The sequence below is a fragment of the Engystomops pustulosus genome, chromosome 7 (assembly GCF_040894005.1).
Source record: "Engystomops pustulosus chromosome 7, aEngPut4.maternal, whole genome shotgun sequence".
Classification (NCBI taxonomy): domain Eukaryota; kingdom Metazoa; phylum Chordata; class Amphibia; order Anura; family Leptodactylidae; genus Engystomops; species Engystomops pustulosus.
This window is the reverse complement of record NC_092417.1, coordinates 91,845,255-91,870,580: the sequence shown is the minus strand read 5'-3', so window position 1 is coordinate 91,870,580 and position 25,326 is coordinate 91,845,255. Positions and strand designations below refer to the sequence as shown.

At 39.7% G+C, this 25,326-nt stretch overlaps 1 protein-coding gene across 3 annotated transcripts in view; it reads left to right on the top strand.

Annotated features, from left to right (window-relative positions):
• The window catches only part of CEP89 (centrosomal protein 89), a 92,269-nt gene that overhangs the window by 27,928 nt on the left and 39,015 nt on the right, over positions 1–25,326 (top strand). For all 3 annotated transcript variants that reach the window (XM_072117231.1, XM_072117229.1, XM_072117232.1), the window contains 8 exons: positions 859–1,001; positions 5,717–5,767; positions 6,791–6,874; positions 11,567–11,670; positions 12,452–12,567; positions 17,366–17,546; positions 21,787–21,954; positions 22,685–22,826. In XM_072117231.1, coding sequence (XP_071973332.1) covers positions 859–1,001; positions 5,717–5,767; positions 6,791–6,874; positions 11,567–11,670; positions 12,452–12,567; positions 17,366–17,546; positions 21,787–21,954; positions 22,685–22,826 — 989 coding nt within the window. The remainder of the gene's footprint in view (positions 1–858; positions 1,002–5,716; positions 5,768–6,790; positions 6,875–11,566; positions 11,671–12,451; positions 12,568–17,365; positions 17,547–21,786; positions 21,955–22,684; positions 22,827–25,326) is intronic.

Below are 25,326 nucleotides of genomic sequence, written 5' to 3'. Positions count from 1 at the left end.
AATATTCTATTAATTTACAAAATACATAGAGAACACAACTACACACATGTATGTGTATACAATATAATCTAACACTACAGCAGCTCCTGGATATACCCTGAAGCAGGTGTCACATCCAGTACCTGACCGTATACATGTACATATAGAGACTCATGCACAATAGCATCTGTATATCTACTCCTCCAATACACGTGAAGAACACAGATCCACGTGTGAATGGGATACGGCTACAGGTTGTACATGTAGTTACGCTAATATATACACACTCACTGTAGACACTTAGTTATGTATATATGGTAAAACACATAACACCTGGAATATCTATAGGTACACGTATAAAGTCTACTATATTATAATAAGTACTATGTTATAATTACTCTTATAAAATTATATACTTACACAGAAAGTACACACAATATATAACCTGTTCCTTATGTTCCTTAAGTGCTGCTCATCCAGGTGGGGGTCAGGAAGCAGGAGACTGATTTCTGGTTCTTCAACCTTAAATATCCCTATGTGTAGTCCCTGCCCACCCCCCTATAACTCCACCCTAAGACCCTCTCAGGATAGACCCCAGTAGTGTGCAGGGAATCTCACACCTGGTTCATGGTTCTTACTGTTCAAAGCCTTTTAAAATGTTAATAAGCAATGGCTTTGGTAAACACACATCTCACCACAGAATATCAGTGCCTGATATCAGTATATACTGTATCCATTTACACATTAGAAAAAAAATTGTTTTTGCAAATGCCAGAAAAAAAAAGTATTGAAAAATATGCATGCAACAATTTTAGAAGAATTCCAAAAATGATTGGAAACTATTTCGTTATGTTCATTTTATGTCTCTTTGTTACTTAGTTGAGACGGCGGAGCTGGTTTCCCTTAGAGCGCAGGCACAAGAATTGGTAGATGAGAATGATTCTTTAAAAACTATGGTCCATCAACTGAATGTGGAGCTGAGCCGCTATCAAACAAAGTATCGCCCTCTATCCCAGGAAGAGGTAACTTAAAAACCTTCTTCCTTAACTTATACCCATAGTTTCAGAAAGTTGTTGATGAATGTGTTCATGTCAGAAGTTTTGTTTGGTTTTGCTGACTCTGGTGTGTGAAGTCAGCTTATTCTCTGCCACTCAGTCTCTTATACAGTCATCAAACACTAGCAGGAAGAGGACCTGCTGAGAGTTTAGCAGCTTGGATCACACAGGAATCTCTGGAAACTGCAGCTATTTGTATGAACATATTTGTATATGTGTCTGTGTTCGGGTAAGTTAACGGCAGTGGCGTAACTAGGAGAGTGTTCCCCAGGCGGTTGCATCCCAACGTGCTGCATATTACCTTCCATCACTGTCGTTCCTGCATTAACATCCCCTCCCATATCCTCTCTCTCATTCTCCCTCCCCCTGATGATGTTGGCTCGCGCTGCAAGCTATTCTCACGCTCGCGCAATAAGCCCTCTCGCTGAGAAGTGAGGCAGTTTGCGGATTTTATAAGGGGGTAGGGGCCCCTATTCAAAAGGCTACCATGTGGCCCTGCCTCTCCTAGTTATGCCACTGCCTGCAATTTTAGCACTAAGTGGACAAGTTGAAAAACTGCAGGGGCATAGCTATCCCTGTAGCACAAGGACCAGTGTCACAGTCCAGTAACATATGTTAACAAAAATTGAGACAAACTAATAATCCATTTCTTGACACATAATATTGAACCTGTAATTAAAAAAAAATGCAAGTAAATTTGCTCTCTGGATGCTTTACTTTATTCCCAGGCTGCAATGATCAGCTGTAAGGTGTCTGTAATTATATTTTATTGATAATCCTTAATAAATCCATTGATAAACTTTGAAAATCGAATTCTCACAGGGACAATAAAAAAAGTTATGTCTGAATTATTAAATTACAGAAAAGGGTAAAGGCAGACACAATGAATCTATTATCAGATCTACTTCTGATAGTAGATTCCTCATGGTAGGTTTCCTTTGAAAGGAATTCACAATCTACTTATAAGCTAAGGGACTGTTTAATGTTTTATAAAATGACAAGATGCCAAATATGTGGTTAGTCTCACAGGTTCCCTGGTCCTTCTTCCTTTTTCCATTAATGGATCTTTTTTCTGGGTTAATTTGTACCCCAAAACAGGCCTACAAGCCTATGTGGTACCAATATACAAAAAAGGATCAAAAAGCGATCCTGGAAACTACATACCCGTGAGTCTAACTTCTGTGGTGGGAAAAATATTTGAGAGGTTTGTTAGAAATGCTATCCTGGAGTATCTCACTGTGCACAACCTTATAACCCAGCGTCAGCATGGGTTTATGAGAGATCGGTCCTGTCAGACTAATCTGATTGGTTTCTACGAGGAGGTAAGTTCAAGACTAGATCTGGGGGTGCTGTGGATGTTGTATATCTGGACTTTTCAAAGGCATTTGACACCATGCCACATAAAAGGTTGGTATATAAAATGAGACTGCTGGGAATAGGGGAAAATCTGTGTATTTGGGTAAGTAATTGGCTTAGTGATAGAAAACATTGGATTGACGTTACCAGTGGAGTGCCACAGTGGTCAGTATTGGGGCCACTTCTTTTTAATATTTTTATTAATGTTCTTGTAGTGGGTTTACACAGTCAAGTTTTAATATTTGCAGATGATACTTAGCTGTGTAAAGTAATTAATACTGAGGTCGATAGTTTAGCATTGCAGAGGGATTTGTGGAAGCTTGAGAAATGGTTGATGAGGTTTAATGTAGATAAATGTAAAGTTATGCACTTGGGCCATGGAAACAAAAAGTATAATTATGTTCTAAACAGTCAATTACTTGGTAAAACTGGAGCTGAAAAGGACTTGGGGGTATTGGTGGATGGTAAACTTAATTTTAGTGACCAGAGCCAGGCGGCTGCTGCTATAGCAAATAAAATTATGGGATGTAGAATACACTGACAGATTACAAAATTTGGGATTATTCAGTTTAGAAAAAAGACGACTGAGGGGACACCTCATTACAATGTACAAACACCTGAACGGACAGTACAAGGATCTCTCCAAATATCTTTTTGTACCTAGGCCTGTGGCCAGAACAAGGGGGCATCCTCTACGCCTACAGGAGAGGCGATTTTACCATCAACATAGACAAAGGTTCTTTACTGTAAGAGCAGTGAGACTGTGGAACTCTCTGCCGCAGGAGGTTGTTATGGCGGACTTTATGTACATGTTCAAGAGAGGCCTGGATGACTTTCTGGAGAGCAAAAATATCACAGGTTATGGGGAAAAAACATTTACCATATATTCCGGCGTATAAGACGACTTTTGAAGACAGAAAAATCTTCTGTCTTGTCTGGGGTCGTCTTATACGCCGGTAATCCCGACCGCCCGCCGTGTATTCACGCATGGAGAGGGCTCACGGGCTGAGCCCTCTCCATAGCCGGTAAGTCTTTGCTGCATAATAACCGGTGTTTTCACAGCGATGGCTGCCGGCAAAGCTGCCGGCAGCCTCAAAAAGATAGCGGCGCATGGGCGCATACTCACCCTCCGGTGGCCCCGAAGTCTGCGCGGCTCGTCTTCTTTCTTCTGCTGGGTGCCGCCATGTTTTTCCCCGGGGCGGCACCTAGTATGACGTCAGCAGCGGCGCGTCATACTAGGCGCCTGCCGGGGAAGATCAATGGCGGCGCCCAGCAGAAGAAAGAAGACGGCGCGGAACACTGAAGAAAAGCCGCGCATCGGTGGAGCAGCGCAGCACATCGGGGCCACCGGAGGGTGAGTATATAAGTTTTTATTTTTTTTTTAATGCTGGGCTGGGCTGTGCTGTATACTACTGGGGGCAGTGCTGTATACTACTGGGGGCTGTGCTGTAATGGTAATGTTGTTGTTGTATGCCTTATGTTTATGAGCGACAGTTTTCCTGCTATATACCTGCATGTCATAAGAATTTAAATTAAAAAAAGGACCATGTTAAATTCAAATCTGTTTTTTTTTAATTTTTACCGGTGTTTTGTATGCGTTGGAAAAGGGGTAGTCTTATACGGCGAATATATCTTAAACTCTATATTTTAAACAGGAAAGTAGGGGGGTCGTCTTATACGCCGGAATATACGGTATTTAATTCTTAAAGTTTGGACTTGATGGACTTTGTGTCTTTTTCCAGCCTTATATACTATGATACTATGATACAATTATGTGTTTTAGGCTTTTTACTAGCACAGATTACAGAGGTAAATTGTATTTTTCTCAATAGTCTTAATGTTTTATCCCTTCTTTCACTTTCTAAATGCTGTGCTGATAATGGAAATAAAAGTACATAGTAAGCTGCAGAGTGAAGTTGTTATTTAAGTCGTCTGCAAAAGAGATGCAGCTTTTTTTCCTTGTCTCTTAGTGACGCATAATGCTCACTGAACTGTGTTTGAGTCTTCCCTATCTGTAAGCTGTGTACGTCAGCAGGCCACCTTCTAATACATTCTGACAGCAGATTCCACATTGGTATCCCTGTGAGACGTTACTCCACACTAAGAACATTTCAGTCCATTTTCCAACTTACTGCAAGAATGAGTTATGACTTGGGATTTTGACATAATTTATAAAGATTTATTTGTGCCAAGAAATGTTTTTGGCATTGGAAACAAATTCAGTATGCCTTGGAGAAGAGGCTCAGTAAATTTGGCTTCTTTATTTCCACAGATGACATTTACTTTTTAGTCCATTTGCACCTGATAGAGGTGCAGATTGTTCTAGTAGTGCATTCATCTTCACATCTTTATATTAAATGTAGCTTCCATTTTCATGGCCTCTATTCTTATTGATTCTAAACTACTTTTTAAAAAAATATATATATTGAATTTGGGATTTGTGTAGTTTTAACTATATGAATATTGCTGCAAACTACACAATTCTTCTAATCAAGTCCCTAGACTATATACAATAAATGACTTGGTAACTCTATTGTTTTGATCAAAAATTGCACGCATTAGTGAAATTGGGTGCAGTTTTCTTCCCTTATAGCAGTGATGGCGAACCTTCTGGATACAGAGTGCCCAAACTACAACCAAAACCCACTTTCATGTTGCAAAGTGCCAACACGACTATTTAAGCAGTAACTTATTCACCTCTGCTGTATTACAAATTTCAATCATATTGGCGTCCTGAGGACACCAATACAATAGAAAGCAGGAGACATCTGGGTTGTAGCTTCCCCCTAGGGTCCCCTGAAGAGGAAGAATCAGGGGACCCAAAGCAGGAGCTCCAATGACAATCCATCTCTGCCCACACCTTCTTGCTCCTCCTGTAGTCCTGGCAGACAAGTAGGTGTCACTTTAAAATAGCGCTGAGCTCGGCACGTCCTGGGCTATCTTGGACTGCAGGAGGAAGCCTTGAGTCCTATCTGGTAAATTCTGTGCTGGGTGCCCAAAGAAAGGGCTCCGAGTGCCACCTCTGGCACCCGTGCCATAGGTTCGCCACCACTGCCTTATAGTAATCATTAAAGGTTTTTCCCAGCCATCGTTTTACATTATTGGCTGGGCCAGAAGTGGCCAAAGAAGCTGGAATAGTTGTGTCACATCTTAATATACTTGGTGAAAGTATTAAGAGATGAAGTGGATGTCTAGAAGTGGGAATGGGGAGCAAGAGTATAGTAAATAGCTCCACCATGCCCTAGTCCCACCAGCTCCATCAAGCCTTAGATGATTTCTTTTACACACTTCAATAACTTCATTTTTCCTTTTTTGTCATATTTCAGAATGTGAGAATCAGTGGGTTACCCCCAAGAGGACCTCCACCTCCATGGCTTGTAAGTTTTAGATACAGTAAGATTTGATACTTTGGATGCACCAAATTTATGAATGATAATGCCTATGGGGGGGAATTTATTAATTCTGGCACATTGTGCACCATGCACGTCATGCTGGTTATACTAAAAGGCTGCGGTTGCACCCGTAGCATAGTGTAGAATTAGTCTGCATCTGATGATAACTTTACATCTTCTAATTTGCTAACCTTATACATCAACTTCACACCGCATGTAGAGTTGGATTATTTATTGAATTAGTTTGTCTTTTCAGTTGGCCACAATACAGATTCTGATCAGAATTGGGAAACCAATGTAATCTCTTTTTACACACTCATTGTATAATATAAACATACTCTACTCTTAAAAAGTCCAGGATATTAAGCTTTCAGATTAAATTTATGTAAAATGTTCACGCTGCAGTGATCTAATATCAAAGTAGGACATTTAGGTAGAAGCCACAATGGTGATTTTCTCATTTCAAACTATTTATTGCTACAAAAGCCAACACCAGCGCTGGGTATACCCCCAAAAAATGTCAATGTCTCAATAACTTAACTTATGTGGTTTTGAGTATCAATTACAGGTTCACAATGATGTCTCATGCTGTTCACAAATTGACTATTTGTTACCGATGCATGGCATCCCACTGTTCTTGTGACATCACAAGGTTCCTTTGTCAAATCTCAATAATGAATATTACATCGCAAGGCCCATTACATTATAATTCTCATTTGTAACAATATATTGCATCATAGTATGCCATTGTGACCTCATAAATGAGCTTTGAACAAGAACAAATTATGGCTAAGTGTGTATTAAAATAAAAGCAATTATTCTAGGCTTTCAAATTGTGGTTAAGTACCGTAAACATTCTGTAGCTGTAAGGCCCAAACTAAGTTATGTTCTTAACTAATTAAAGGGGCTATATTTTCATAGGTTCAGTCTTTTAGCTTGCATATTACATTTTATTAATTTATTTGAGACTTTGAGCAGATATTTCTAAAAAAATTATTTTCTTTGCAGCTGGATATAAAATATTTATCACCATTGCTACTTGCATATGAAGACCGAATAAATGAGAAGGATAATTTGATTGAGGCATTTGAGGTAAGCTTTGAGTTGCATGAATTTAACTTGGAGGGAGGGAACCTGTCAGTGTGATTTGGGACAGTAAACGCCCCACCCCACCCCCCGCCCCCTGGCCCACTACAAAAAACAAACAAATATATATAATTATCCAGATCTGGAGGTTTCTGCGCAGTGATGTACTGAAACTGCTGTGGCTTAACTGCACATGAGCTGGCGGTATGGTGACTGCACAATGAAACCAGTGTTTACTACTTCAGCTTCACTGAATCACTGCACATGAGAGCTCAAACAAGAACACTAAACCACAGGTCTATAGCAGCCGAAAGTTACCAACTATAAAGCTGCTTTCACACAGCTGTTGTAATAATAATTCCTTTATTTATATAGCGCGCACACAGATCCTGTCCCTGTCCCCAATGGGGCTCACAATCTAATCAACCATGGGAGGAAACCGGACAAACATACAAACTCTTTGCAGCTGTTGACCCTGGAACTTGAACCCAGGTCCGTAGCACTGCAAGTCTGTAATGCTAGCCACCGTGCCACCCTACCGGATCTATGCCCCCTTAGATGGCTATGGTGCCCGGCGGTACATTGACCACACATATGAGGCAGCTAGCTGTACCTTACACAGAAAAAAGATAGAGCATGCTTTATCTTTTTCCAGGTGCCATGCTTCGCTATGGAGATGGGAGGGGTGAGCAGTGTTTTCCTCCAACACGCTGCTGTATTTAGCCCGGGGCGAGCATATGGCTGTGTGAAAGAGGCTTTACATAGCCATTGGCCCAGGGTCCTGCATAAATCAACACTGCTGATAGCCTGAGTTGTTACAGTTTTACAAATAATAGCTGATCAGCCAGCAGACAGAGTAAGCTGGAGGTCAGCTTTTACTACCACTACACAGACCTCCACAATAAATAATTCACGATGTCTACACAGCACTACACTTACAGCTGTATATCAAGATGACCGTGATTGTTTATTGTTGTATGAATTGAGAAGAAATATATTCAAAAGCAGTTGGCACCTTGTTCATATGAAACAAGTATACATGTCTGACTCTACACAAGAGCATTATGTGCACTGTCAGGTAGCCCTAAATATAATCATATAATAGAGCCACGCCTATAATATCCCCTTCATACCCACCTGACACACCCGCCAGCTAACAATATAATCTCCCCTCTTGTATTTGCCAAGCACAGCCACTACCTGGTGACACCCCAAGTATCAAATCCAGGATTATAGGTACTAGATGTCTGTGAAAATCTCAATCCCTATGTATTTCTAAACAGTATCTTGGGTGTTGTGCTCCAACATTTTAGCAAATAAAAATAAGTTATCTTTTACTTTCCCTCTTTTTTTTCATCCTTTATCCCTTTGAATACATTAACTGTAAAGTGTTTTTCAGAAAGATAGTTTGTAATTTGGATGGTAAGACTATAATTTACCATATGTTGTCAAGCAATTTTAAACATCTTCAATGAAATTTTAGACATCAGTTCTTTTTTATAGGAGATTCGAAAGTCTTATTATTATTATATATATATACATATATATATATATTTTTTTATTTTTTTTTTAGAAACCAGGACAAAGCACCCCATTTATAAATCTCCACCTCTCAAACAATTCAAAACGGCTTAACCCCTTAACGACCAGGCCCTACTTTGTCTTTGAGTTAAAATTTTTTACTCCCCACCTTCAAAAATTCATAACCTTTTATTTAATTATTTTTCCATGTACAGAGCTGTGTGAGGGCTTCTTTTCTGCGTAAAAAAATTGCACTTCATAGTGACGGTACTTAAAGAGCTATTCCCATGTGGACATTCACATTAATTCATTTGCTATATATAAACATTTCTTCAATTGGATGTTATTTTAAAAAAATGTTCCTGTGTGAAGATAATTTCTCATAAATGTAGTCATGTTGTCTACATGACTGTTGTCTCGGATACGACCACTTCACATTTTGGCAGCGGTGGCCAGACATGCCCTGCTGAGCCCTGCCTGCCTACGTAGCTTCAGCGATCATTACCACAGGACGGCTGTGGGACCTGCAGTAACTCACAGACATCTCATATACAAAAGCTTTTTGTCCAGCATAGGTCCCTTAAAAACACGACACAGTCTTGTTTTTAAGGGACCAAATGACTACATTTATGAGAAATTATCTTCACACAGGAACATTTTTTTAATAACATCTATTCGAAGAAATGTTTACATATGGCAGATTAATTAAAGTGTAACCGTCATTTCAAAAAGCTTTTGATATGTTGTAGGGCAGGTCATTTTAAGCCCTTTTGCAACTGGATTAGTTACCCAAATCTTGCTCCTTCCTCTTGTATTCTGCAGACTTCCCATAGATGTCAGTGATCTCTCATATGGCTGTTACTATGGACATTCCAACAGGAGACACGCCCCCTCCCCCTCCCTCCAATCAGCTGTTACCTCATGTGTCCCTGCACACAGCTAATTACCTCATGGCTCAGTGCTGCAGCAGTCATGTGTCATTACTTCAGCACTGTCATGTGCAGGGAGAAGTCCTCACTTTCCCTACACTTATAAACACATAATCCACACAGACGAGAATACCTCTTTAATATTCCATGCTGTGTACTGGGAAGCGGGGCATATTCATAGTATCATAGTTTATACGGTTGAAAAAAGACACTTGTCCATCAAGTTCAACCAAGAAAGGGAAGGGATTGATTCTTGTGGGCTCGTATCTTAGGCTTTCACCGTTCACCCCAAATGGCATGATTTCTTTACTCTTTATTGTTTGGGTTGGTACAATCATGGGGATACCAAATTTATACAGGTTTATAAGGTATTCATGCAAAAATTAAAACCTCCTGTACAAATTGTTATTATATTTTGATAGATCTGACATTTTGGGATGCAACGATACCTAACATGTTTATGATTTTTACTGTTTATTTATATCCATTCTAGTGAAAGGATAGTGATTTAAATTTTTTTTTTTTTTTTTCATTTTTATTATTGTTTTCAATATTTTTCTGGCCCCTTAGGGTACTTAAACCCTAGGTTGTCTGATCCTACCATATACTGCCATACTTTAGTATAGTATACTATGGCAGATAATTTTACACATCATCTATTACAATGTGCAAATTGCACATTGTAATACATGGGTTAAATCGAGACTTCCTCGGGTCTTTGTATGACCCGAGGCTGTCACAGCAACAGATCTTCATGCTCTGATGACGTCACGCTCACTGGCAATGGAGAAGGCTCAGCTTGTGAGCCCTCGCCAAACGCCTGCAGATGACTCATAACGTAGTAATACGTCACGCGTTGTTAATTTTCAGAAATTAGTGAATGTTCAGAAGCTAAATAAAAGTGTAGATAAACTTGTACCCTAATAATATATCAACATTGTCAGCAAACAGCATCTCACTGCACTAGAGTTATAGAAGCTGATCAATGATATTTATTGTGTAAACCTCACTGGGGGATTCACAATTGAGAACTATTTTTCGTGGGAAAGCCTCTTCAAGTTAAGCTTTTTAACCCTTTAATCTTGTTCAAATGTACAAATCTCAAAACTTGTTGCACAGTTTCTCCTGGGTTTCTCTCTTCCACGTGTGGATATTACCTGTTGTAATGGCATACAGCAGTGCATAGAAGGGCAGGGGGACCATTGAGATTTTGGAGGGCAGATTTTGATAAAATATTTTTATAGTGTCATGACATATTTGAAAACGCCACTGATTTGGAACTTAATTCACTTTGACTCATGTACGTGAAAAAAAAAAAACATTTTTCCCCAAAGAACATTTCTTTAGACGTAAATATTTAACTCCTTTTTTAAGGAGTTAAAGAAGAAAATACACCTCATAGTTTATTACGCTATTTGTTCCGAATACTGAAATACCTCATGCGGTATTGAATGATGCCATGGTTCAGAAGATATAGCCACGTGAGGTTTGCCAATGTCATGAATCAATACATGTGCTATCTGTATGTGGTCCTTGTCCCCATGGGGCTCACAACCTAAACAACCTACCAGTATGTTTTGAAGTGTTAGAGGAAACCGGAGGACCTGGAAGAAACCCACACAAACATGGAGAGAACATACAAACTCTTTGCAGATGTTGACCTGGGTTGGACTCGAACCCAGGACTTCAGTGCTGCAAGGCAGAAGTGCTACCCACTCAGTCACCGTGCTGCCCTATATGATTTATTTAGCCGCTTGGCAGTCATGAAGGGGTTAATGTCACAATGCCACTTGTAATTAACCAAACATCTTAGGGATGGCCAAAGTATCAGGTTTCTTCCACTGCTTTAAGAAAATACAAGGAGTTCTAGCAGTTCCAAGATGACAGCAGGCAGAGTTGAACTTCCTTCCCATTGTCTTAGAGGAGGAACTTACAACTGAGCATGTGCAGCACAGTTTCATGCTTTGTAATGAAGGGCCTTGGAAAAGCATTAACCTAGTACTGTACATATAAATTCTAGAACAGCTTCCTCCTCTTCACTGACTTTTATAAATAAGCACCTTGGATTAATTGAACATAAAATATATATTTATTAACACTTCTAAACTTACAATGAAAGTTAAATCAATACAATATTAATACGAGATTTTATTTTAAAGCTGGAGTCTGATTCAATAGATTTCCATCGATTCTGAATTCAGTAACTCTGTTTAACTAGAGATGTGGAGTAATTTTTTTTTCTTCTTAGGAAGAAATGAACACATTCAAATTAAGAGTCAAAGAAGTGATAGAAGAGAATGAAAACTTGCACCAATGTTTGAAAAAGGACAGACGCGTATCTAATAAAGAGTGGTAATTTATTAAATATATACCGTATATCTATTAAAATATATAAAATTAAAAAGTGTGCATACATATGTATAAAATGTATATACAGAACTATTATAAAAATAATATATTTGAACATGTATGACATTATGTAATGGTGAAATATACCAACAATGTTATGGAAATTTGCTTTGAATTCTCAACTTAAGCCGTCCTTTCCCTTTTTCCCTTTAATATGTTTGTTTTGTTTAAGGGTTGTTTAAAATCAACTTTTCAAATTATGCTCAGAGCCCCTCCGTGCTCCACACTCACAGGCTGTTTCATTGTCTCACTCCTGCTCCTGCTCAGCACACCTCTGTTCCATTATCTGAGGTAATCTCATTTCAGTAAAATAAGTCCTGTCACACAGTGCTCCTGCACAGTGTAACAACCTTTCTACAGCACATAGGGGCTCTTGGAACCACCCAGTAGCCCTTCAGTCTCATTAGCATAATTCTAAAAGTTGATTTTTGAGGGTAGGATACTCTGGCTAACAAATCAATCACCGGATCTATGAGTAACTGTCACTGATTTATCCATGCTTTACTTCGATGGTAGATTTCCTTTAACAAAACAAAATATTAAAGAAAAAGGAAAGGATGATACAAGGCTTAAGTGGAGAGTTCAAAGCAAATTTACATTGCATTGTAGGTATTTGTCACCATTGTTCATAGATCCAGGCACTATTGATGCAAAGGTACCTGGTTTGTCATGATTGACTTTTATGGTAGATTTCATTTAAGCTGATTTTTTAATGTGATTTTAGGGAACAACTTCAAGCTCAATATAAACTTCTTATGGAGGAGAAAAGAATTTTAACAGAACAGATACAGGTCCAAGAAGTGAAAAGCCAAGAAACTTGCTCCAAATATGTCCAGGAAGGTGAGATTATTTGGGTTGTTAAACTGGGGTAGGATGTTTTTCATGTAAAAGCATGGATATCACTGACATGTTGAAGGCTATTCGGGGTAGATGTGCGTTTATGTTGCATATGAACAGAAAATTGAGAACTTTAACCTGCTGTATCTGTGTAGTAAAATAACCTCATAAGCAAAAATGAAATTTTGAAGCAAAAACAGCATATTTACTAATACCTTTTATAAGGTAGGCAAAGTAAGTTTAGATGCACCAGATTTAAGTTTGTTCCAACTGTTAGTTGGTGGCTCACTGACTGCTAAAAGTCACCACCCTCGTGCTTGAGCATCTAAAACATTTTTGGCACAAAATAAGCCAGCATTCATGTCATCTGCATTCTATCTTTAACCCCCCTTAAAAAATAATTGCCATGCAAATTCACCCAAAATCTGTCATTGCTCAAAGCGGTCCGGCGTATTTAAGAGGGGGCCGGATTAGGGGTGGTAACTGACGCATGACGCTCGGCAGTCACCGCCGCCCTATGGAGTGAGTGGGGCGGTCTGGGGAAGAGGCAGCACCTTTGACTGCCCCCTCATGAATACGCTGGACCGCTTTGAGCGTGGTCTGGCGTTTCTAGTGTACATCGATGCAGTGTCTGCTAGCCGTATCGGAGGTTTCCGATAACGCTAGCAGGGGAATACTGCTGGGACTGTTGTAGCACTAGGAGCTGCTTCTAGTGCCGTTTTTAAGGGTGACAGGTCCTCTAAGTTTTCTTGTGCTGCTCAATATCCACAAATTACAATTTAACAGCATTCTGTGGGTCAATAGTCTTAGAAAATAAAAACCTATAGATATGTAGCATTTGCCGTGTTGCTACTTTTGCACCAATCCAGAGCGAAAGCCTGTTTTTGCAGGACTTTTTTTTATTGGCGTAAGTTTTGTATACTTTTATTTATATACGGTATACAAATTTTTTTTTTTTTCCAAAACATATTTTCTATTGATTCTTATTATTTTAAAGGGGATCACAGTAACAAACACAGTTTACAAAATTGCTTTGTTTACAACTTGTCTATCCAAGTAACATTCCTTGCTAAACAAGTTGCACTTCAAGGTACACACACAAGGGAAAGTAGGGAAGGGATAGATAAGAGGGACGATCTTGCATATCTTTAAATATTGCTGTGGTGGGATCTGCTGCCCTTAGCAATTTACAGCCGGGCTTGGCATGCTGAGAGCAGATAACATCTCTCACCCTCCAATATGTAGGGGGCCTATATCTCTTTACAGGTACCAAATGTTTAAACGGAAAGGAGTCATAATCTGTTTGATCTCCTCTCTCTGGCCTTGCCTATGAGCTTTCCCCATTTGGCAAAGAAGGTTTTGGCTTTCAGCTCTCTTTGGATTAAGGCGTAGCATTTCATAGTCTGTTGCATTTTCAAGTGGTCAATAAGCTCCGTCTTGCTTGGGGGAGAGGCTTGCTGTAAGAGGCATCTTTTTGCTATCAATAGTGTCGCTATGGGAAACTGGCCTGCCTCCGGAGGGGTTAGAAACAGCAGTTGGCGAGGGGCCAGCGGAAGCTCCACATCCCAGAATTCTTTTACCACTTCACCTGATTCCAGAAGTCTTATGACTGTGGACATTGTTTCATGCAGTGGAAGGTATCTGCCCCTGTGAGATTACACTTCTGACACGCCAAGATCCTTCTAGGGGCTTCTGGGTGAGGGGGGATATTAAAAGCATGCTCTGTGTATGAAATGGTAATGTGTCTCCCTCCATTGTTTGCTAGTTACTCTTCTACTTACTCTTGGATGAGAGCGCACGGCTACGAGGAGCTGCGCGCCGAAGATGTCAGGGTAGGAGGAACAAAGAGTCTACTGGGGCGTGGAGTAGCCGCGATGTGTAGCCTCATGTCCGGCTACTACACGTCCCAGTAGGCGTTTTCAAAAATTTACATATTAGGGAACTAAAGAATTTTAAAAATTAGCGGGGACGTAAGGATTAGCTCTAAAAAAAGCTATCCTCACATCCTCTACATGCACCTACTACCCGTAATATCTTTTATAGGTAAATTCGTTGTGGTAGGTTCCGTATAAATGACGTACTATCATTCCTCTCTTATGCGGGGACTTAAAGGGAAATCTACCATTTGATGTCATGCATTATGAACCAAACCTACCTTGAGAATGCTGTAGCTACACTGACACAGGCATGTATCTTGTTTAATCCCTGTGCTGAGTGGTTTTGCTGAAAAACCATTTTAACATACAGGACCTTGGGAAAGCTGGATTGCCTTCAACCTGCCATTGATAAACACATTACATAGAGCTTTCTGAACAGTCTAGACAGGACTAATCAACCTGAGCTGGATCACTCTTACACAGCAATTGGGGGATGGTGCAGCATTTGATAACTTCTGCCTCTCAGGGATAAAACAGTGATTACATCATTGTCTGGTGCAGTGCATAACTAATGTGAGGAAAAGTGTGAGCCAAGCAAAGGAGCGATAGAGCTTCATTATCATTCCTTTTATAATTGTTTTTTTTTCTGCAAAACCACTCAGATCAGGGATTTAACAAGCTATATTCCTGCATCAGTGTAGCTACAGCATTCTCAAGGTGGGTTTGGTCCATAATGCATGAAATAAAATGGTAAATTTTCTTTAAGCCCCTTTACATTCCACGATACGATGCACATATTGGGGCAGATTTACTTACCCGGTCCGTTCACGTTCGCGATCCAGCCCCGATTCGGGTCCGCTGAAGTTCCCTGAAATGCACTGAAGTTCACGATCCTATCCTGGATGAAGGTGAGTGCAAGCTCCGCGACACAATTTCCTTTTTTAAATGCGACGGTTTTTCCGAATCCGTCGGGTTTTCGTTCGGCCACGCCCCCCAATTTCCGTCACGTGCATGCCGATGCGCCACAATCCGATCGCGTGCGCCAAAATCCCGGGGCAATTCAGGTACAATCGGCGCAAATCGGAAATATTCGGGTAAGACGGCGGGAAAACGCGAATCGGGCCCTTAGTAAATGACCCCCATTGTGCGCTTAGGGCCCCATTTGGAGCGAGAGCACCCCACACCAGCAATAATTTTATGCAAAAGGATTCATGCTCAGATTACTTCAATAAATTAGGAAAAAGGAATTAGGAAAGAAGGGGGAGGATCAGAGACCGGCAGGGGAATACAAAGAAAAAACCTTTCTTGAAAACCTTTCAGGGTAGATAACCAAATTCATTCTTGACTGCCTAAGCGTTTGAATGCTAACACTAAGTCTCAGATAGAGAGCCCCCCCTCACCTCTTTACAACTCTCTATCTAGAGACTCTTGACTTCTCTTTTTTCCACTCACGCAAAGCACTCACTGGCCCCCCTGGTTTACCCAGGTAGGCCACCATCTTACTACTCCTCCTTCTCATTTGTACAGGCCCTTCATTCCCCCTAGGGTTCGCAGCTTACTTTCTACTTATTACAAACGACATAAACTAAAGTCCATCAGACCTGAAAAATGAACAAGGTAACATGTAATGTCTCTCCTCAAGAAATGGAACAACTGTACTGTTTCAGCAGGGTAGGCCCCAGGATAGTCGTCTACATCACCTCCTACTGACTTGGGAACCATTCTCTATTTACAGCCCTTAATCGACAATTCGGTTGCTCTTAACACATGTCAGTCCTGGGTATTTTGGCCTTGTTGCTGGCTCTGTCCTTTTGCTCTCTGGGGCAGCGGCCAATCCTGTTGGGCTGCTCTTTGACATCGTTGATTCCTCCTCCCAGGGGGGTAGCGCTGCTGATTGCAATACATTCCCCTGCGTGATGAATTCATCAGCCTTTGCCAGGGAGGTGAAAGACATTGCGGTGCCATCTGCATGAAAATGCGTAGTGTTGCTGGGTACTGCAAGGTGAACATAAGTTTGGCCTGGAACATCTGGGAGCACGTAGCACGTAGATTTTCTCCTTGCCTAGTCACATCCGCCAAGTAGTCACTAAAGATAAGTGTTTTAGTCCCATTTCAGTCCAGGGGATGATTTCGCTCTGAAGGCCTTTAAAGATCTTATTTTTATCTACAAAGTTCAGGTATTTTACAATAACTTACCTTGCTCTCAGGGTTGCCTCTCCTTAATTAGGTCGTTGTCTCTCCTGGGCCCCATTCTTCCAACTCACACAACTGATGGAGATCTTGGGGCACATTTACTTACCTGGTCAGCGGCATTCCCGGAAAATGCACTCTAAGAACGTGCGTCCTATATCCCACAGACTGCACCATCTAATTGAGTTCCATATCAGACATAACTGCAGCACTTTATGATCTTTTATTGCAAAAATATCTGTTTAGCCTATAATTCATTTGGTGACCTAAGTCTGGACTGAATAAATGGTTTCTCATAGCTGAACTTTATTTGCTAAAAAGAAACAGGAACATATGTCTCTAGGTTAGCGTTGCTTCTTGGTGAGCAACTGCAGAATGTACAATCTCTTATCATGCGCTGCCAAACAGATTTTATAAGGTTAATGTACCTTTAAGTCATAAATCTAAGTTAACTGCAGTAGAGAGACTTCAAGTGTTGTGATATTGATTCTATAACAGATTATTACACAGCTTGCATGTAGATGCTTAAAGCTTGTTTATAATAGTCTCATCCATCTTCAGCTCCAGCTTATTACTTGTGGCCGCCTAAGGAAATAAAATTTAAATAGACATTTGCATTGCAGGCCCCTGCTATTGATAACAAATGCATTACAGGAATTATGCAGAGATGTGACCTTGTCATGTATAACACAGCATTTGCCATAGATTACCATAAATATTCTCCTTGTTCGTAGTCTCCCAATTAACGAAGCAGCTAATGGTGTTGGAATCTACAAAGAAGAGTCAAGAGGAAGAATTGTTAGAATTTCAGAAGCAGCAGGAAGTTTTACGCTCCAAGTACAATGAGCTGAAAGCTAACTTGGAAAGCAGAGTCACTGCTGAGGAACACGTTGCCATGGTGAACGAATTAAAAAGGTACAGTGCCTCACCTGTGTAATGAGCAATAGCGTCCCATCAGTGTCTTGCATCCTCTGAAATGATTCCTCTGTAATATCTGCACATTTGATTGCAAAGATCCACGTTTTAAAATTGTCTGTTCAAGTATCCTTGGCACATATTGGCTTTCTTTCTTCCCTATATATTCCTAGTCATTAGTGCAAGAATCTTTCAGTTTGTTAGCACAAAATGTCTGCATCTTTTTTTTTGGTTCTGTTCTTTTAAGCTGCTCTTTAACAAGTTCCCATTACAATCTCCCTAATGTCTCCCCTTTGGTGTGTCTGATCATATGGAGAACTATGCAGCAGAATTACATCTGCAGAGTATTCTTTATCAACTTCTTTCAATCAACTGTACAATCAGTGGAGGGGGAAATCAAGAAGGTGAAAATCCAAAGTGTTCATATTAATAAAACCATTTGTTTTTATCCATTGTGAACCAGAAATACCTCGAGAATGCTGTTGGGAACAACGCAGTGATGACGTATTCTCGGCTTATGCTGGGCAGGACAAGGCTGAAGCCATGCATAATTAGGTTGAGGAGAAGCACCATGCCAGCCACAGGAGCGATAGAGCCTCATTATCCTCATTTTAAAAACCACTCGGTTCAGGGATTGAACAGGATTGGTTTCTGCATCAGTGTAGCTACTGAGTTCTCAAGGTATATTTGGTTCATAATGTATAGAAGCAAATGGTAGATTTCCTTTGAGAAAGGGAGAGCACTTGATAAAGCAGTCCTCACAACTCTAGATGTCACAGATGTCATGTGGACAGGGCAGATTTCCTCCACCTAATATGGACTTGCGATTACATAGCCGTATTCTGGAGAGAAGTAGTTTCTCTGCTGTCTGATATCCTGAATAAACAGGTCCCTACCTCGCCGGCCCTATGCCCGTTGGGAATTACCCAGGAGGATGACTGGTCCCATTATGAAGCTATTTTCTTGAAGGAAGCTCTGTTTTTGGCCCGTAAGGCCATTGCTATACGCTGGATCGCTCTCCTACTGTCTCTCAGTGGAAGAAACTAGTTAATCTGACTTACGAGAATATAGTTTACAAACACCGCGGCTGCCCGGATAAGTTCCGAAAAGTGTGGGGCTCTTGGTGCTCTTCCCCAGATACCCTTTTTAATGTTCGCAGTCTGAGAGAGTCTCTTGCCCCTTTTCAGTGAGTGCATTACTCGATGGAGGTTATATTATTATAATTTTACATATTACAGTTGGGCACCCTTCCTGCACTCCTCTGTGCACTGTCAACAGGAGGGATTCCTGGCTCTCCAGAAATAGGGTGGTGGGTTACCTTGTTGCCTAACCATTGTTACTACCTTTTCTTTACCTTTACCTTTTTTGTAAAGATGTTATCACACATGACAAATGATTGTGTAAAGATATATGTTGTTTTATCTGATGTACCTCAGCTAATGATCCTTGTTTTGTGATGTTGCACAGTTTCATTTCTGTGCCAATAAAGCGATTAAAAAAAAAAAAAATCCTCACAATAGCAGCGGCCATGAGAAGTGGCTTGAGAGGAGAGGATTTGATCATGTAAACATTCTGAGTGAGTGGGGGATTTAAGTCTATTCAAGTCTTATCCTCCATCCTTTGGGATCAACTCCAACACCTAAAGAAATGCATGACCCACAATAATGTTGCTGGGTAATACGGTAGCATTAAACTAAATTTTATTTGAAAATTTTTTTTTACATTTTTTTCACATTGTAGTCTATGGGAGAGTGAAAATCTACCTAAGATCCGCAAACAAATTTTTTTTGAATAGTTAGCTCACCGAAATGTAAATATACTGTTGTCCACTATGGAATGCAGGGAGAGGAGGAGGATCCATGTTGGCTTCGGTTTGCAGTCAGGAAGAAAAAGGAATCTCCAGTACAATTTGTTAGAAAAATATAAAAACTTCACTGTATTTAGACATGATAAAAACTAGAGATAAACCATAGAAAAAGATCTGCACTTTTTGAGCCATGTTTCTGGCTGTTAGTCATGATCCATCTGCATAACACAAATCTGCATGACAATCTGCAACATGTGCAGAATACCCTAAGATTCCTTTCTCAGTCCTAGGATAGCAGAAATATGTGCTTTGACTCATTCAACTCTTAACCCCTTTATGACATGTATCATACTACTACTTCAAATGACGGCTGCCGGGGTATGAAAAGGGCTAACGGGCTGAGCCTTAACCATACAAGGTTGGCGTTTGCTGCATATTGCAGAAAGCACCCACTGGTAACACTGCCGGTTGGCGCTGGCACTGATTGTGGGTGTTAACCCTTTAAATACCTCTGGAAAAGCTGCCAGGGGGATTTAAATCCTGGCGGCCCAAGCCATCTTGGGTTAGATTGGCGCCCTTGTGACTTCCTGTTGCAATGACAGCCTTAGGTCTTCTGAAGACCCAAGTCTGTCTGGTTTTAACCTATTCATTCATTACAATGTGTAATTTGCATTCATTGTAATGAATGTAGTATGGCAGTATATGGTAGGCTCAATCAGACATCCTAGGGTTAAAGTACCTCGGGGGTCTGAAAAATAGCATAAAAATTATTTTTTTTAAAAATGATGTATTTAAAAAACCTTAAAATTAAAATCGCCCCTTTCCCTAGAGGTCATATCAATATAAATAAATAGTAAAAATCATAAACATGTTGGGTATCGTCGCATCCCAAAATGTCTAATCTATCAAAATATAATACAGGCGGTCCCCTACTTAAGAACACCTGAGTTACATACGACCCCTAGTTACAAACGGACCTCTGGATGTTGGCAATTTACTGTACTTTAGTTTTAGGCTACAATAAACACCTATAGCAGTTATCAGAGGTGTCTGCAATGAAGCTTTATTGTTAATCCTGGTTCTAATGACAATCCAACATTTTTAAAATCCAATTGTCATAGAGACCAAAAAAAATTTGGCTGGGGTTACAATGATAAAGTATACAGTTCCGACTTACATACAAATTCAACTTAAGAACAAACCTACAGTCCCTATCTTGTATGTAACCCGGGGACTGCCTGTATGCGTTTTCACTGCATTTCCCTATAATGGAAAATAGCACTCAAAGTTGAAAATACCACTTTTTTCCATTTTGAAAAATACTTAAAAAAAAGTGATCAAAAGGCAAGACAGTCCTAAAAATTGTAACATTGAAAACGTCATCAAAAGTCGGAAAAAAATTATCCCACCCAAAACTCCGTACACCGAAGTATGAAAAAGTTATTAGTGCCAAAAGATGGCAAAATGAAGATTTTTTTTTTTGTACAGGAGGTTTTAATTTTCGTAAATGTATGAAAACATTATAAAACCTATACAAATTTGGTATCCCCGTGATTGCAGCGACCCAATGAATGAAGTAGACATGTTATTTGAGGCCCACAATGAAAGCGGTAAAATACAAGCCCACAAGTATACTGCGCAAATGCAGTTTTTTTTTCAATACTATCATTGCATATGGATTTTTTTTCCCACTTCCCAATACATGGCATGGAATATTAAATACCATCACTATAAAGTGCAATTTGTTACGCAGAAAACAAGCCCTCATACAGCTCTTTACATGGGATAAAAAAAAAGTTATGGATTTTTGAAGGTAGGGAGTAAAAAAATGGAAACGCAAAAATGAAAAAGGACCTTGGCGTTAAGGGGTTAAAGGGAGTCTACCAACTCACCCACCAGTATAACCACTTCACAAGCTTTGTTAACATTTTTTTCAATGATCTGTTATTTTAGAGAAAATTTATTTTTAGCTTCTTGCACTGTGATCATGTTTGCTTGTGCACCTGTTTCCAGCGAATCTTAATAACACAATTACCTTTCAGAAAAAAGATGTACGGTACATAGAAAACCTGTGCATTAGCAGATACCGCACTAATCTGAGCAAAATTAAATTTTCTATAAAATGACAGATTGTTGGAAAACTGGATGGATACAGATGGAAAACATAGAAAGTGCATTCATTACACATTGTTGTTTTTACTTGTGGGTGAGTGGGTGACATGGTAGACTCCCTTTGAAAACAACATGAATGCAGACGCTTACCTATTTTCTGTTGTAAACCACCTTGTTTGACAATATTAACCCAAAAAACTTTTGGGTTATAGGACTGTTGCAGAGTAATATTTCACATATCCTCATACTCAAGATACATGTTGCTTGCAGGGAATCAAGTGTTTGTTTTTTTCAGATCTAAAATGTGTTTATTTATGGCAGCCAACTTCAGCAACAGCAGGAGAATGGAAAAAGTCATATGAATGATCTAATGGGAAAAATCACGGCTCTGCAGGCGGAAAAAAAGGCTTTACTTCTCCAGAGGAATGACTTATTAGCAGACAACAAGATACTTGAGGCTGAAATGGAGTCTGTCAAAAAATCTAACAGGTTAGAATTGTTTATGATCAGCCAAAGATTTATTATTTAAATAATTTTATGCCATCTCCTCAATGTTGGATTAAAGAGGCACTTCAAATAGGACCAATTCTGTCAGGCCTAGTGGACTTTCTGAAGCTGTGATGCGTATAACAAATCATATTTATGTAAACTGTCTACAATATAAACTGACAAAAGGAAAAAGTTCTTTTGCAAAAAGTAGTTCCAGCACTTGAGTGGAGGGAGGGGGCTGCAGAAAAAAGGGGCACCATAAAGTCTGGCTACAAAAAAGGGGGCAGCTGCAGGAAAGGAGGCATTTTAGATTGGGGCCAGCCAGAAATGGGACATTATAGTAGTTATATATGTATTTTTGGGTCACAGTGCTAAGGGGGGTTACCCAACCCCGTCTTCGGATACAAAAAGGTGTGGGCTCATTTTTTTTTTTAAAGGCTAATTTGTCTTTTGTCCATCTTGTGATAACATGGTTGCTTGTTCTCTTTGTTCTTCACATACATTCTGAAATGTATACCAAAGTTTTTATGCATGCAGTGAATGTAGTACATTGTGTACATAATGCTAAAATTATATCATCACATGCAGCTTCACAGCCCATGGAACAAGTTATTGTATTCATGAATTCAGCACTTAGTAACCTTACAATTAGGAATTTTAGGATGAATTTCCTCATGTGAATAAGTATTCATAAATGAATAATGTAAAACACTGTGTACGTGTTCTTCAGGAAGCTGCAGAGGAGGGTCGGCCAGCTGAAGCAGCACTTAGAGGACGCAATGGAGAAGGAGGTGACTGCACATCAGTATCTGGCCAATCTAATTACACTGGCTGAAAGCATCGCTGGTGAAAGAGACACGCTCATGAATCTGGTGTGTATTAAAAAGGAGCACAGCGTTCTACAAAGACATTGTCCACTATTAGGAAAACATAGTTGTTTTTTTTAACGGAATCAAAAGAAGGCTAAGGAGCAGCACCGCGTTGAAAGAGAAAAACTCGGGTGCAGGTCTTCGCAACATGGTCCGATACTGGCCCGTACATCCAAGGGAAAATGATAATGAAGCAGCACTCCGCAGATGTAATAAAGTGAATTTATCCCACCTTCATGATGCGACGTTTCGCATATTCAATCAAGACATTCTCATGCTTGAGAATGTCTTGATTGAATAGACGAAACGTCGCATCATGAAGGTGGAATAAATTCACTTTATTACAACTACGAGTGCTGCTTCATTATCATTTTCCCTTGGTTGTTTTTTTTTAATATATAACATAAAATGAGTTAGTCATGTCTATTGGTTTTCTTGGTGCTTCAGCTCACTTCTATTGAAGGGAACCTGACTGTGAATCTGTAAGTTGCATCCCAGTCATCAAACTGTGCCACTGTACACTGCTGTTCTGTGAAGTAAGCAGGAATTATTTAGCCCTGGCAATTTAACAAATTGCACATTATCTTTGTACATGATTTTACTATTGATTAGAAATCCCCACTTGGGGTTGGCCACTTTGTTAATGTTTTAATATATAGTGGGGACATGTTATTAAACAACTTACCAATATATTTTAAAAGAAAGTTTTGCACCATTTTCATGGCATCGGGTACCACAGAAGCCCTCGTTCAGATATGCCTTCTGCTCCTGTCCATTAGATGGCAGGAGATGGAGGGCTGTGTGATCATACACTCCCATGCCATTCAGTCCTCTGCACCATCCTGTAAGCTATCTGTGCAGTGATCTCCTTTCCATGTTACACAGCTTGTCAGTGCCATATCACAAGGCTCTTATCAGAAGTTGTGTGCAGCTCTGCCTGAACTGAGCAGACAATACATTGCTTTAGCTTTTGGTTTGATCTGTTCTTCACTGTGGGATGTTCTCCTCTCCCTCTGCTTATCAAAGCTGAAGTAGTGCAGTTACTGACAAAATTAGACCATTCCACTCCATTGTGTTTTGAGATTCTCAAAGGGTTACCAATCTTCCTAAAAGCTGTTTCTAATAGTTTGAGGGGTGCACTTTTGAAAATGGGGTTATATATAGGGGGTTTCTAATATTTATATATTTCAAATCTCATTAAAGGGAACCTGTCAGGAGAAATCGATCCTATAAACCACTACCACTATGTTGTGAAGTGGTGGCATCATCCAGAAAATCACCTTTCAAAAGAGATATAAATTGGCTGTATAAAGTAACAGAGCAGGAAAGCTAAACACTGTAGTCAAGCTCTCCCTCTGTTGTGAGCCTCATAACTGGCATTCCAAACAGATTTTCTAAATGATGCCACCACACTAGACTATGAAAGGAACATAATCTTGGGAGGTGTTTTCATCTGCTTCACAAAATACTGCTAGTGGTTTATAAGGTCAATTTCTGCTGACTGGTTCCCTATAAAAACAAAAATAATCCCCAAAAGCTTCTATTATGAAATTTTCTTAAACATCTGGAAAATTGCTGTTCGATTTGTAAGCCGTCTAACGTCATATGCAGTTGGAGTGCATTTATAAATGGGGAAAACGTAAAGCAGACATATAGAAAATGTAACTATTGCCAATCAAAATGAGTTATATGTCAGAAAAGCAGGGAATTTTGGATTTTGAAAAAATTAATTATGCAGAAAAAATTTTTATAAATGCAAATAATAAATGCCAGCCCAGCCTGCCCCCAGTAGTATACAGCCAGCCCAACACTAAAAAAAAAAACTTATATACTCACCCTCAGGCGGCCCCGATGCGCAGCGCAGCTCCTCTTCTGCGCCTGCCTTCTTTCTTTGGTAACATCCTGCAGGGCACAGTATTTGCAATATTTGTGCTGAACTGTATTGTAACTGTATTGTCTCAGTCCCATCATCTATTGTTTAATACAAGCATAATCACACATTGCTTTGGACAATATTTTACTTTTTTTGGTTGGAATGGAATTATTTTAAAGCATTCCTGGTATATACAGCATATAACATATGCTATGAATTTATTTACATTTATTAGAATTATAGACAAGCGGCGTGCTCCGTTCAGCCTGTATGATGGATCATATTTACTTAGTCTGGTTCAGTTTATTTAAGGATCTGGGAGATGGACGGTACAGGCTGTGTCTTTGATAAAACGGAAAAGTGAACATGTCTGATAGATTCTGGCATTGCAGATGGCAAGCAGCAACTCTCTGCCCTGATCCTCAGCAATCTTAGTGACATTCCGCATGGAGAACTTGATGTGTTCTGATGTCTGTGTGTTCATATCTAATTTAAGGTTACCTAGAAGCTAAAACATTTTCCCTGAGGATCTCTTGCAAACATAAAGGGCTTGGAATGCACTGCTCAGATGCTGATATTATAAATGTATATTATTATAAATATATATGAAGCCTTAGTATTATCATGTAT